The sequence below is a fragment of the Sander vitreus genome, chromosome 20, assembly GCF_031162955.1.
Source record: "Sander vitreus isolate 19-12246 chromosome 20, sanVit1, whole genome shotgun sequence".
In the NCBI taxonomy this organism is placed as follows: Eukaryota; Metazoa; Chordata; class Actinopteri; order Perciformes; family Percidae; genus Sander; species Sander vitreus.
In genome coordinates, this window is record NC_135874.1 from 21,060,980 (window position 1) to 21,075,815 (window position 14,836).

General features: G+C 40.0%; 1 protein-coding gene across 1 annotated transcript; it reads left to right on the forward strand.

The window, feature by feature from the left end:
• Positions 1 to 34: 34 nt before the first annotated feature.
• Positions 35 to 8,431, forward strand: LOC144534748 (semaphorin-4E-like). Its single transcript, XM_078276747.1, has 15 exons — positions 35 to 559; positions 725 to 824; positions 1,202 to 1,347; positions 1,694 to 1,756; positions 1,873 to 1,968; positions 3,208 to 3,307; positions 3,433 to 3,543; positions 3,662 to 3,810; positions 3,922 to 4,097; positions 4,209 to 4,359; positions 6,010 to 6,232; positions 6,328 to 6,446; positions 6,566 to 6,732; positions 6,832 to 6,881; positions 7,075 to 8,431. The coding sequence occupies exons 2-15, from the start codon at positions 728 to 730 to the stop codon at positions 7,719 to 7,721; spliced, it is 2,295 nt and encodes a 764-aa protein (XP_078132873.1). The 5' UTR covers positions 35 to 559; positions 725 to 727; the 3' UTR covers positions 7,722 to 8,431.
• Positions 8,432 to 14,836: the final 6,405 nt, after the last annotated feature.

Below are 14,836 nucleotides of genomic sequence, written 5' to 3' on the forward strand. Positions count from 1 at the left end.
CCAGACAGGAAATCAACGCCCATAAATAATATTGGAGCATACCATACCGGAGGGGGTGGGAGCATGGGTTTTACACAGAAGGGCGTGGCTTGTACACAATTTCTGAGATTAAGTCACACATTTACGAGAAAAAACCCCTCAAATATTCTCTTTTTCAAAAAGGTAAAGCAATACTAAAAAAGTGAATAATATAATACAATTGTGTGATATTGTATAACAGGCACACGTACTAGGCTATCACATAAATCGTCTTTTACTCGTTAAAATGGTCAATAAAAAGCCGTTGATGAAAAAAAAATGGAGCTAGGCTTAAATCACAAGCTTCTCGAGCCGTCAAATGTTCTTAAAGGAATCCCAATTCAGTACGCGCGTTCGTTTTTAGAACCCCACGTGCACCACATTTCAGACTCTTCACTGGCCTGTGGATACAGCTGTGAATCCGCATCACAAGTGGAGTTAAACAAGACCAGAAAACATGAAACGTATTGACTGCTGCAGGCTACAACAAATAAGGTGATGTTTTCACTGTTTTCTTCTCAGAAAACGAGATCACCAACAGGTAAGACATACTGTACAAGGCAGTGAAAATAAGACATAGCCATTGAGTCAGAAATATTTTGCTGTTGTCCTGAGTGAACAACATGCATGGTGGTGAATATCTGACTTCATTTTTGCCAACACAACTGAAGAGAAATTTGGTCAAAACTGTGTTTTCCTGACTTAGGACATGATGAGACCTCCCATGGTGCTCTTGTATTTCCTCTTCATCATGAGTGAAGGCCATGCAGTAAGCAACAGACCCCGCAGGAGTGTTTCATTTCAAGGTAAGGTAATGCAGATGTGGGCCTAGAGATGGCACTCTGAAAGGAGCAATGAGACTGTAATGTTGCATAAACAGTAGGCTGTACATAATCTTTACATACAGACACACACACCATTCTGTACATATCACTGTAGATTGGGCACATATAGCCTATAATCCACAAAGACAAAACATTGCCTATGTGACAACACAATTAGGTATAGGCTAATACAAATTACAACATGCAGCAGCAGATGCAAAGAATACTCAGATAATAAAACATGATGATACAGGCTATGCAGTATAAAAAAAAAAAAACACATTTAACAACTGAATTGTATTAAAATACACAGACTTAAAATGGAACCTCCATCCTTGTAATTTTTTTTTCTGGTTTAGACATGAACTTGAAACAGTTTAAAGAGTCCGGCTTTGGTAGCTTGAGCTCTTTGATGATACGTGACGACATCGGCCAGCTTGTCGTCGGAGCCAGAGGAAAAGTGCTCACCCTCAGCTTGGATGACATCACCGAAAAGACCAGCGAGGTAAGACTTTTGTTTGGGTTGACTGGGCTGCTGTACCTCACACAGTAAAAAAAGGCATTTTCCTGGCTATATCTCATTCAAAATCACCACTTATAATGAATGTGCAGGAATTAGCTCTTGAGTTTTCACATATTTAAACACATACAACGTAAGATGTTCCAGTAAACCACCCTTTGAAATATTATACAAATACCTTTTTTTTGTATGAAAAATAGCTGTCAGAAACTATTAAACTATTGGATGTCATAACTATTTTCTAATACCATTAAAAAAAATCTTTATATCTTCACTTACCTGTATAAAGACAAGGGCTTCTTGGTCATCCCGTAATTCTTATTTCTTCCAGGCTAATTGGACGGTCAGTTCAGCAGACAAAGCCCTCTGTCAAATGAAGGGCAAGCACACTAAGGTATAGTAAGAAGTGAATTATTAGTGAGTTTCATCAGCTGTAAGTGCAATGTCTACCACCAAACAGCTTACAATATAAATTTCCATCCATTTAAATCACATTTGCTCTTCCAACAGGAATGTGATAACTTCATCCGCACTCTACACACAATGGAGGATGGTAAAATGCTAGTGTGTGGGACAAACGCTTTCAACCCTGAATGTGACTACATGGTAAGTCACTATTTTGAAGTTTGCAGAGATAACACATTCTGTACTTGTGACGACAGCTGCTGTGTTGTGTGCTGTATATGCAGTGATGGAGGAAGTCTTTCTGAGTTTTTACTTGAGTAAAAGTAGGCTACTAATACCACACTGTAAAAAAAAAAAAAAGTTCTGTATTGAAAAGTAAAACTATGTAAGTACAATGAGGTAAATGTATTTAAAGTATTAAAAGTAAAAGTATGCCTAAAAATTTAAATCACTTTAATGAATCAAAAAATGCATTAATGGGAAAAAAAAATGAAGATTCAGGACCTTAAAGGAATAGTTTAACATTTTGTGAAATAAGCTTTTTCGCTCTCTTGCTGAGAGTTAGATGAGAATATTGATTGACCACTCCCATGTCTGTCTGTTAAATATGCAGCTAAAGCCAACAGGTGATTAGCTTAGTTTAGCACAAAGACTGTAAACAGTGAGAAACAGCTAGCCTGGCTCTGTCCAATAGTAACTAAATCCACCTACCAGCAACTATAAACCTCACTAATTAACATGCTATTTCTTGCTTGTTTAACCTATACAAAAACCAAAGTGTAAAAGCTGTTTCCAGTCTTTGTGTTAAACTAAGCTAACCTTTCGCTGGCTCTAGCGTCATATTTAAAGCTACATTGTGTAAGAATGTCTCCCATCTAGCGGTGAAATTGTATATGACAGCCAACTGAATATTACTTTCTAGCCCATCCCATTCCGAGCGCGTTTTAACTCCTACGGTGGCCTGTCGCGTTGTCGTTTTAGTTCTCTTTTTAACTTCCTTGGCGACTCCGTTACATGTCCTCGAGAATAGGTGTGATCCTCCATCTTCAACAGGCTTTCAAATCTGCTGGCAGTTGCGAGTAATCTCCCGGCTGGCATTCGTCACAGTGACACTGAGTGTAAAAACGCGAAAGGTGGAGGTATGTCCCTCTTTGGCTAATGTATATTAAAGATGGAGGCGCAACATGGCTACCGCCAAGAATGTTTCTAAATGGAAGATTCTATGCTTTCGAGAATACTTTGATTAATTGGTGGAATAATTACACATGAATGAGCACATAATTATGATAGAACAAAGGGTTTTTTGCTAAGAATCAACTCAAAACATTACACAATGTAGGTTTAAACATACAGATGCGAGAGTGGTCCCAAAATGTTTCATTAAAAAATGGGATTGATGGATTAATTGAGCCACACATACATTAACATCTCCTTCAACAGACTTTCACAAATGGAAGCGTCTCTCTGGAGGGAAATAAGCATGTGGGTAGGGGGAAAGTTCCTTATGACCCCGACCAACACTTTGCTTCCCTTATGAATGGTGAGAACACAACTGTTAACAGATTTCTTAGCACTTTATTTCTGTTTTGCCATGGCTACTCTCCTCAGATAAATATCTGGCTGTAGAAAGTTGAGGGAAACCACTGTTTCCTTTCCACTTGACAGAAAACACTTTGTACTCAGCCGCTTCCTCCAACTTTCTGAGCACAGAACTGGTGTTTCAGAGACATGGACTGAACCCTCTCAAGACTGAAATGATACGCTCCTGGTTCAATGGTTAGCTGTTTTTATATGTGTACATGTACGGTACCAGAGTTATCCAACATAAGTTACTCTGTTCTCATGAGCCAGATTGATGAATTCTGAAAATACATTCATAATGGTTTGGTTTCAGAGCCTACCATGATTTCCATAAGCCTTGCTGAAGCGAGCAAAAACAGTGAGGACGGTGAAGATGACAACGTATTCTTGTTCTTCACTGAAACCGCTGTAGAGGAACGTCATGACAACATCCAGGTGTCAAGGATTGCCCGTGTGTGTAAGGTGTGTCTCTAAACATATCTGGTACAGAGGCTTAAAACACCTGCACAAGCTTAACCTACTGTAACCATTAGCATTAAGTAAGCTAATGCTGATCAGTGTGTGTTGTTTTAGAGTGACTTGGGGGGCGAAAGGACCCTGCAGAGAAAGTGGACTTCTTTCTTAAAGGCCCGTTTAGACTGTCCATTTGGCGGTGCTGGCTTGTCATCCCTGGTCCAGGACGCTTTCCTTCTCCAAGACCCAAATAACTGGAGGGATAGCATCTTCTACGCCACATTCACCGCCAACTCGTAAGTTGCATGTATCCACTTTGTGTGCCTCATTGCTTTGGAAGATGTAAAAAAGTTACACATGCAGTAGGAATTGAGAATAACAGGACATTATTTCTGCATCTGTCACAGGGAGTCCTCCGGTGCTTGCAGCCAGTCTGCTGTCTGTGCATACAAGCTGTCAGACATCAGCCAGGTGTTCAGTGGGAGGTTTTTGGCTGAGATGGATACTGGGAGCTGGGAAACATACACAGGAGAAGAGCCATTCCCTCACCCTGGTTCAGTAAGGCTACATTTCCATTGCTACCTTTTGGTTTTCAAGCGGAGTTTTGAGCCAAAGTGATCTCCGTGCACACAGCGTTTTTAGCTCCAGTAGAAGAACTAATCTCTGTTCAAACTAACATGCCCAAATCTCTCATGAACATTCTCGTATACTGGGCATGCGTGTGCCGGGGTGAACAGGAGGCAGCATGTATACTCTGCCCGTTGCTGGTAGTTGCTATGGTAATGTTAGTAGCTTAGTCTCAAGGGAACGAGACGTCATGACCCAATCAGGTGGCGAAACACTGGCGTCAGTGTTGGTGTTGCCGAAGGTCTCCTTTTGCAGCCGTTGAGACTGCAACACAACCCCAGCGATTCCAAACCAAAACGGTCAGAAGCGTTTTGAAATTTCTCTGGTTTAAAGGCTCTGAAACGCCAGAGCAGTGTGAATGCGAGGTTTAAACATGGCAAAAACGGCAATGGAGTCCTGTCTGGGGTCCCCAGCAAAACCCTAGACAGGCTCCAGTATGTCCGCCAAAACTTCAACTGCACATCACCCCAACCCTCATCGGCTCCCAGTTAAGTACAGAATCAAATATAAAATCCTCCTTCTCACCTACAAATCCCTCCATGCCCTGGCCCCACAGTACCTCTCCGACCTCCTCCATCTATACACCCCACCGCGAAACCTGCAGTCCTCAGACGCTGGCGAGCTCTCCATTCCCCACACCAGACTCTGTATCTTTGGAGACAGAGCCTTTAGTGTTGCAGCCCAATCCCTTTGGAACACCCTCCCCGCAGATATCAGAAATACTACATCCCTGGACATTTAAAAAAACCCTCCTGAAACACTACCTGTTCACCACAGCCTACAACCTCCCATAGTTTAGCCACTGTAATTCTGTAAAGTGTCCTTGGGTTTCATCAGAGGCACTATATAAATAGGTTATTATTATTATTTATTATTAAAAGATATTCGTTTTTAAACCAAAACATAGCAATGTAAATGTAGCCTAAGTATCAAGCCAAGAACAATTTAAAGGTCCAATGTTTAGGAATTTCTCCCATCTAGCGTTGAGATCATATATCGCAATCAACTCTCTCGCACCGAGCAGTTCATGGTACGTATTACAGCTACGGTAGCCTTCACGCTTCAAAAAGCCGGTCTCTTGCTCTTTTCAATATCCTTGAAAGACTCCTGTTCCTGAAATTTGGATTTTGAATATGTGTGGTCATCCATGTTTTCTTCTTCAAACTTGCCGGGTGCTGGGAAGCTACGATACCCATTAGCAGCATTAGCAGCAACTGTGAGTTTATCATGTGACAGCGGAAATGCGGAGCAGTATGTCCTGTATGTCCCTTACCGGCTAACGTATTTCAAGATGGCGCATGAATATGGAGCATCTACCCCAGTTCATGCGAATGCAAATGTAAAATTTCAAGCCAAAATGAATACTTGGAATTGATGGTGGTGGTGAATATTCATGAAAAAGGACAAGTTTGTGAACGGGCAACACAGATTTTGATAATGAACAACTAAACACGTTACATACTGGACCTTTTAAAGAACACATGATTGTTAGGACTCATTATATTGAGTTTTATTTTTAAAAAAGCATTTAGATGACACTCTCATCAATCATTCAAATCTGTTTTTGTCTTGTTTCCATAGTGCATTAACGATGAACTGCGTGCCAAAAGTTTGATGAGCTCTCTGGACCTCTCAGACAAAGCCCTGCTGTTTATGAAGAGCCACCCTCTGATGGAGGGGGTGGTCACACCGATAGCTGGCAAGCCTCTACTGGTCCGCACAGGGATACGATTTTCCAAAATTGTCGTGGACCAGGTCACATCACTGGATGGACGACGGCATCAAGTTATGCTTATTGGCACAGGTGCGGAACTATGTGCAGACATGCCTTTACACCAATTACACAAATCACACACAAGGTGTATTGACGGATGAACTGGCTTCATTTTTCTCCCTCAGACTCTGGTTGGCTGCAGAAGGCAGTGAGGTTTGATGGTGAGGCCGGCCGCGTCATTGAGGAGCTGCAGCTGTTTCAAACTCCTCAGCCTGTCAACTTTCTCCAGCTCTCCTTCAGAACAGTAAGGCTCAAGTCACTAATGTCTTTCAAATTCAATAAGTTTTTTTCTTACTTGATCTTTAGGGAGTTTAAGTAACCCCTTGTTGTAGGGAGACACCTCTAAACTCTTTGTTTCTGTAGGGCCAGCTGTACAGCGGCGCCAATAACATTGCTGTTCAAGTTAATATGAGGGACTGCAGCCGCTACACATCGTGCGATGACTGCCTTCTTGCCAGAGACCCATACTGTGGCTGGGACAAGTTTAGAGCCCAGTGTGCGTCTGTTGTTGGCGCATTACTTGGGTCTATGTTAGTCAAATCTCTTATGATCTTTCAAGAACATGTTTTTCTCAAGATTAATTTTGTGTTGTGAGCGTGCTACTGAAAGAAGTATTTCTCTTCTTGCAGGATTCAGAGTTTGACAGATGGAGACATCCAGATGTGCCCAATCTCCGAGTGTGAGTTAAACATTCACACATGCTCATACTCTCCACGTGATGTGTCTGAAAATAGGGTTTTAAGCTGACAACAGATTTCTCTTATGACGTATTGTCCATCTTAAGACATTAAAAAACAACCTCGGTTACATTGCATATTGAAACTTAGAAATTCAACAAGTCTGAATGTGCGTGTGCTTGATTTCTTCCTCAGTGAAAAACAAACCTGCTGTTGTCTACCTCATCCCTGGGTTAGTGCAGTTCCTCTCATGTTCCCCTGAGACAAATCTCCCGATCAGCTGGCGCCTCTCTGAAAGCATCCTCCTTGACGGTCCCAGACACACTGTACTTAGCCAGGGTCTCATCATCAGACCCTCCAATTCTGATTCTGGAATTTACACTTGTGAGACAGTGGAAACCGTAAAGGGGAAAGTGCACCGGAAGACTGTAGTCCAGTACTTTGTCAAAGTTCAGGACACTAACACTCTTTTCAGGACAATGAGGGTGGCTGTAATTATCTTGGCTGACTTAGCCTGCTTGCTGATGTTGCTCATATGCAGTGCCCTTGTGATCAGACACCTAAAAGCAAAAAAACTAAATCACATTGGTTGTGGCAACCAAAACAACAACAACAACAATCAAATGATCATTGTAAGGCCTTTTTGTCACTATGACCAGACTTTGGATCGACACATGGAGGAAGGGTTGGTTAACTGTGACCAGGCAGGGGAGCAAAGTGTGGAGACTGGAAATGTTATATCTATACTCGTTCTCCCAGGATGCCCTGTGGCAAAAGTGGCTGAGGAGGAGTTGGAGGCAGACAATGACAACAGGTGCACATTTATTGAGACCACAGGATGATCCCCTCCTTTTACAGTTAGCATTTACTTTTCAATAAACACAAAATTAAAACACAAAAATAATATCTAAGGTGAGTGATTATTCAGACTGCAGCCTTGGAGGAACAAAATGTATAATAGTAGTGCATTTTCATGTTAAGGGTCCACGTCTAACACACCAGGGTACATGGTAATATCAAGTCAATTATATTGATTTACAGGGACTTTAAAATGAATGATAATGTAAATATAGCAATACCAAAGAGAAACACAAACAGAGAAACATATATGGTTAGTCTCTGACCTCCAAATGCTGTAACGATCTATAAGGTGCATCCAGTGGTGATCTATTTTCTAAGTCTGATCTAAATAGTTTTCTCTGTTGACTTAAGAACAGGTGAGAGAAAAGGTTTTGCCAGGATAATCTGTCTAAGTTCCTTAGACAAATTATCCTGAGAAAAAAACAAATTTCACCCGGAAAAACAAGTGTATGTTGTTGTAATATTCACTTAGACCAAAAGACGCTGTGCACTACTACAGATTAAAATACATTTTAGGCCAAAAGAAAGACATGCCAGTAAAACATACCTTGCTAACAGATAATATTTGTACCTAGTGTTTAGAGTGTTGCTGTTCAGTGGTGTAGAGGATTGACCCTAACCCTGTACAGCTATTTAAATGGACGCCCATAGTTTCTAGTCTCATTTATTGTTTAGTATATTGAAAGGCAGAGGTATGCCAAAAGATGTGGTTCCATTTATTCTGGATTTTACTATGGTCTTTCCAACGGACCTTTATTCTTCAAAAAAAAAAGTATACATGTCTTATTTGTTCTTTTTTACATCGGTTATGTTTTTTTTTTTTTTTAAATATACTGTCTGTAAACCATTGGTTACTATATTTAGTTTAGTTTATTAGTTTATAATGTCATGGACAGTCCCCCTTTATTAACTGTACAGTAAAAGGAAGAGCTTTAGCCTATGCAGTCCCCTAATGAATTAATATTTACAAAAATAATTAAGCTGTAAGAAGGCAACCTTTGAAACAAGGGTGGACATCTAACTAGCCCACTTCAGAACCAGGCAAGATGTGAATGCAATTTTTCAATGAGTGACGAGGGTAATATTTACCCTGTCTATTTGTACACCTCCAATCCTGCTCCACACTCATTTGTTATGCAAATATGTTGGTTGTATTCAATCTAGTTTGAAATGTCGAGTGAAATATTTTTTGATCTTGAACTTATGCCAAAAGGCTTAAATACAGGCAAAATGTTTTCAGGTATGTTCAGCATAGGTCAAGAACATAATTAGGGACAATAGGAAACAGCTGGGGAGGCAAACAAGAGGCAGGAGGGGCTGATGGGGCAATCAGCAACAGGTGTGCAGAGCATGGGAAGCACACTGAGGGCGCCTGGTGGACCCGTGAGGAATATCAGCCATTTAAAAGAGACCAAGACAAAAGAGACCACATCATCAAGTCTTCGTCTTCAAAGCCATGTAAAAAAATGTTTAAAATAAAGGCTGTGAATTTGTTTAAATCTACAAATTCACTATGCAGTCTGATGTAGCATCCCATACATTAGCTGCACTATGGACCGTTGCACTGAACTCTGAAAGGCAAGCAGAGCTGCAAATATTACATGATTAACCGATTAGTTGTTAACTATTAAGTTAATCGACAGCTATTTTGAAAATCAATTCATCAGTTTGAGTAATCGTTTAAGAAAGTGAAGTAAAAATCCTTTGATTCCAGTATTTTAAATGTGAATCATTTTTGGTTTCTTTACTCCTCTATGACAATAAACTGAATATCTTTGAGTTGTGGACAAAACGAGACATTTGAGGATGTCGTCTTGGGCTACGGGATCACTGATCGACATTTTATTTTTTTTACCACTTTCTGGCATTGTATAGATCAAACAACTAATCAATTAATCGAGGACATAATCAACAATGAAAGTTGCAGCCCTAAAGGCGTTTAAGGGCTGGAAACTACAGTACATGTCTAGCCAGGATGGAAAGCTACATTATCTACAGTTTTAAAAAAAAGTAGCCACTAGTAATGTCAGAGTGAAGCTTCATGAACCATTATTTGTAAAAACTAGATGGCGAACTTGGTTTAAAGAACAATGCTGAAGGATTGGCAATTCAGTGTGCTCAACCCTTTGTTGAACAGAGAGCGCCATCTATTGGGCTCAGAAAATAAAGATAACGCTTTGTGAAGCTCCATTTGGTAGTGATGGGTAAATGAAGCTTCGTGAACCATTTTATTTATTTTCTGAGCCCACTAGATGGGGCTCTCTCTTTGACAAAGGGTTGAAAACACCCTGAATTGCCATTCCTTTAACTTTTTTCTTTGAACAGAGAGCGCCATCTAGTGAGCTCAGAAAATAAAGAAAATGGTTCATGAAGCTTCATTTGACCATCACTACCATTTGGACTTTACCAGCAGCCACTGTTCAATTACTAGAGCTACAGTGATGTCTTGGTATTCTGCTTACATCTAAGAATTATTGGATCTGATACAAGCATTATATAACATTCCTCAACACAGAAATATACAGCTGGATAATTGCATACGTCAATCCAAGTTCCACACTAGATGGCAGCATGGGATGTGTGTGGGCGAGCTGTGTGTGTTTTGTCAGCAGTTGCAGAGAAAGTGCAACATTAGTATTTGAAAGTGGCCTTGAACTGAGCTCGGTGGTAATGTTATAATTAGTTCTCAGGGGAATGAATCTGCTCTGTGAATGAATCTCTTACTGTCTGCTGGTCCTCCCTTTTTTGTCTGTCTTTACTCCTCTACTCTTTTCCCCTGTGTCTTTCTCTTTTCTCTCTTATCTCTCTATCTGTCCCTTTCCTTTTCCTCTTTTTTTTGTGCCTCATATGCCTCATTGTTTCTCGCTCTCCCTGTGTCTAATGCAGGGGTGTGACCGGAATAGCTGTTCTTTCCTTTGGGAGCATTTTGTGGAAAGTCAACAGACACGTCAAAGTTAGAGATGAGGGAAGAGAGCATGTGAGAACAATTGAATTAGGAAAAAAAAGGGATACAAACACTTTGCAATCTGATGAACAAAGGAGACAAGAAAAGGAAAGTAAAGACACCAAATTATTGACAACTAGAAAAAGAAATAAAAAAGAAATGCATGCAGTGGTTTGACAGTCCACACACGCATACTGGATGTGCACACACTCACATATTACCCTGGGCATGTTTACGTACTACCCAGTCTGATCCAGTTCTGTATTCCAGAGTCTGTTAGGCTGGTGTGTTGGCGCAGAGGCCGGGAAGCAGGATTCAATCAATATAGTCTTTGAAGGCAGACATACCTACACCAGAATATTAGGAGTGAACCAGCGGGAAGCAGCTTCTGCCAATATTAAATTGGACCATTTCTGTGCCTTAATAATATAAATATCACAAAAGATTAACGGCTTTTCCTTGACAACCAGTGTAGTATTGATAATATATATTAATTATGTGTAGCCCTAAGTCATTAGTGAAAGCAGATTAAAGTGTGGGGGAAAGATACACCTTCATATGATCAACAGTTTGTACACAATCAACTGGTAACTAACTGCCCTTTCGGGTTTCATTTATGCAGTCAAAGTCTACAACTTTATTTCAACCGTGTTTGTTACATTAAAGCAATCAGCAAGAATTTTTGTTCATTTTACAATTCTTGGTAGCATGCACATCTTAATGTATTGATAGTATTTTTAAGGCTCATATCATTTGCTGCCACACGATGGCAGTCATGTCTAACTAATAATGAACAGCGAAAGGCAAGCTGTAAACCTGAGGAATCTGGATAGGCTTTGAGATATTTTTCAAAAAGGGTTATATCATCTATCAGCAGACTTGTGACTGTATCATATTATTTATCAAAGACTTATTATGCTTATTATTTTAGTTTTTCTCAACTAACTTTCAACTAAGAATAGGGTCAATGAAAGTGGACAACCATTTTGTGCTTTGATAATTGTAAAATGATATAAAAATACCGATCGGTCAGGATGATTGCACAAACTCAAATTTTCCTTTTTGGCATGTTTACCTTTATTTGACAGTCTGACCGCTTGGCTCCCAAGGTGCTCCAAATGTTATTACATTACTGAAATATTCTCAAATAACAATCTCTGCCTAGAAGGGATATACACAGAAAGACACCGATCTGTGTTCGTTTTGGCTGAACACAGCCCATTTTTGACTTCAGATGTAACCACCTAATTTTACACAATAAAGAAATGAGAAACTTTAAAACGTAATGGGTTAAATAGTTGACAACTCTATGTTCTGTAATTGTATTGACGGATCTGCATACTCATTGACTAAATAAAATGGCACTGCTCATTTTTTATTTATTTTTTTTACAGAAGAAGACATTTTAACTTGACATAGAAGGAAAGGCACAGGTGGTACTAATAACATTAATAATTGGCTCTCATCTGTTCTCCCATGATAGTGTGACAGTGAGCTGAAACTGAAGCACCTAAATAAAATACAGCCATCATGAGTTTTATTATTTACATTTGTGCTTATCTATAGTAAGATACATCTTTTAGTTGGTTGGTTACATTGCTTGGGTATAAATCACACAGACTAATTGATGATGAGGAGCAGCTGGGTAGGCAGGTTTCCAAATCTGGTGATCTACACAGTAGGTAAAACTCAGTGAAGGCAACCAGTGGACAGGAGAGGAACAACAGCAACAGGAACATTCTCTAAGAGAAAGTTTGAACCTGTTTTAAGTTCTGAAGCTGAAGAGGAAAGCTAATTAGCATGTAGAGTTTATTTTTTAATGTGTTCTGGAACTTCCAATGCATCATAAATAATAGGTATTAATTCCACAGAAAATCAAAAGAGAGTTTTAAAAAAAAAAAATGGTAAAGGCTCTGGCAAAAAAAAAAACATTGTTTGTATTAAGTGAGTATATTTTAATGCAGTTCATAGCAATTTTACTTCTCATAACCCAACCATGACAATAGTTCTTAAACCAAGCAAGTGAACATGAGGTGAGCACATGGAGCAGACTGTCCTGATAAAAGTAGGGATGCACCAATTCAATACTGACTCAAATGGCTGTTTAAGTTTCAACCAATTTATTGCTGCATTTCAAAGGTTTACACTCTCAGTTCCTGCGAAGACTAGCACTTGCTATGGTGGTTTGTTGTGTCTCTTAAAGTATTCATGATGGGAAAAAAAACAGCGTCAGCCCGGTGCAGTTATGAAACGAGTGTTTACTAATTATTCATGTCCAGCAGAATTTAAAATGCAGTTTTTAAACCTGATGGCACTTTAGTGAGTCCTGATACATCTGACAAATATGGCTGATGTGGTATTAACTGATATTTTAACCCTAAGCAGCTCAGCTTGGTGCATCCACTAAGGCTTAGTGTGGTACAACATGCCATGATTTCATTATGTGTGTGTGTGTGTGTGTGTGTGTGTGTGTGTGTGTCTGAGTTCTACATCCAAGAGTAAGTAAAAAACTGTTTCAGCCTGCAGTTGAGATGTGTGTCGTTCATATATTAATGTTGCCATGTTACTGATTTATTTAAACTCAAACTGAGCCTCCAAAGGAAACGTCAAATTGACACATTACCGTTTCTCACTGTTTGTGTTCATTTGACTCCTGCTTTCATCTTTAGCTCTGGTCATCTTTCTCCTTTTCTTCCTCCTTCACTCCTTTCTTGCCTGTCCATCTGAATCCCATAACTTGCTAATGGGGGCAGGCCCATAGTGTCCATCCTCTATCAATGATAGAATACAGCGATAATGTTACCAATTTTAAAATGAGGTCAGACCTTATGCTCTTTTAGAGACAAAAGGAGAGAAATGGAGATGTAAAGAAACTATAAAGACCTTTTCCATGCCTATCCCTCTCATTCTCTGTCCCTACTCTACAGTAAGGCCTATATAAGGGATGTGACATGAATTATAACCTGATGAGATCCCATAGGTAGCTCAGGGGAGCTTCTGCACAATAGAACCCCTGGAATGACCCTCCCTACTGACATTTCCCCTAAATATATGCAGGCATGTCCCTGAACAGTAAAGCCCCCAGCCCCCTCAGAATGACCCCTTTGGATATTACATCAGGTTTATCCAGGCATATTCTAGGAAAGCCTCTGTATGACCCCTGCATTTATTAATGCTATGGTCACAAATAACAGTCAGGTAAATCCCAAGGGCAGCTTTTATTTGCTTCTGGGAGCCCTGGGATGTTAAACTAATTCTAATGAGGCATATCCAAGGCCAGTCGTTTTATGGTCATGTCAGGATGTGGTTCAAAGTACAATGATGTTATTCAGGTGTGACGTAAATGACCCTGCGTTAAGGCCCCTGGTGTTTCCGAAGATGCCTCAGGATAGCACATTAATTAAATACAGGCATGTCAAGTGACAGCCTTTTTTGTGACACCTTTAAGTATTAATAACAGGGCACCAACTTGTCATTGCCTTTCTGGACTATTATGGCATTTTACAAAGTGTGTCCAAGACAGACAAGGTCAGAAATTTGATAACAAGGGAAATCTAATTTTCAGGCCAAATTGAGTAGAAACCACTATTTTTTCCGCTTACAACTTTTTAAACTCAAAAGCAACATTAACAAAATAAGAAAGGATTCTATGTTTGAATTGTGTGCTCTGAAAAAAACGATGGGATTTTTATATCATGGCTTTGATTGGTAACCTGTACTAGCCAGCATCAGGCCAACATCAATTCTTATTTTTCAACAGGGCCCCTGAGGGAATGTCAGGGTAGTGGAGTTGTCGCTCTTCACTTTGCTAAGTGGGGGACAGGAAATGTGAGACAGGGGAAGAAAGAGGCAGTGACAGTAATGGGGCGGAAAAAAAGGGAGAGAGAAGAGCAGACAGAGAGGGAGGTGGGATATGAAACCAGCAGACTATCAAACACAGTCTACCTGTCTACCTCTGCCCCATTGCAACTGTGTGTCTGTGTCTCATTCAAGCCAGCTGTAACAGTAATATATATATATTTTTTAATGGGATGACAATGGACAGCCTGAAATGACTCAACACAACAGTGAGCCCAAATTGTTTTCCAGTAAGGTTGAAAAGTCTTATCTCTACTTTCATGTTCTACCCTGCACACGATTTAGTGTTTTCTG

Bases quoted from the DNA above. Each gene is read 5' to 3' on its own strand.
- LOC144534748 (XM_078276747.1), top strand. From the start codon at position 728: ATGATGAGACCTCCCATGGTGCTCTTGTATTTCCTCTTCATCATGAGT. The intron at 825-1,201 runs GTAAGGTAATGC...TTTCTGGTTTAG, and splicing joins CAGGAGTGTTTCATTTCAAG to ACATGAACTTGAAACAGTTT. The intron at 1,348-1,693 runs GTAAGACTTTTG...TATTTCTTCCAG, and splicing joins TCACCGAAAAGACCAGCGAG to GCTAATTGGACGGTCAGTTC.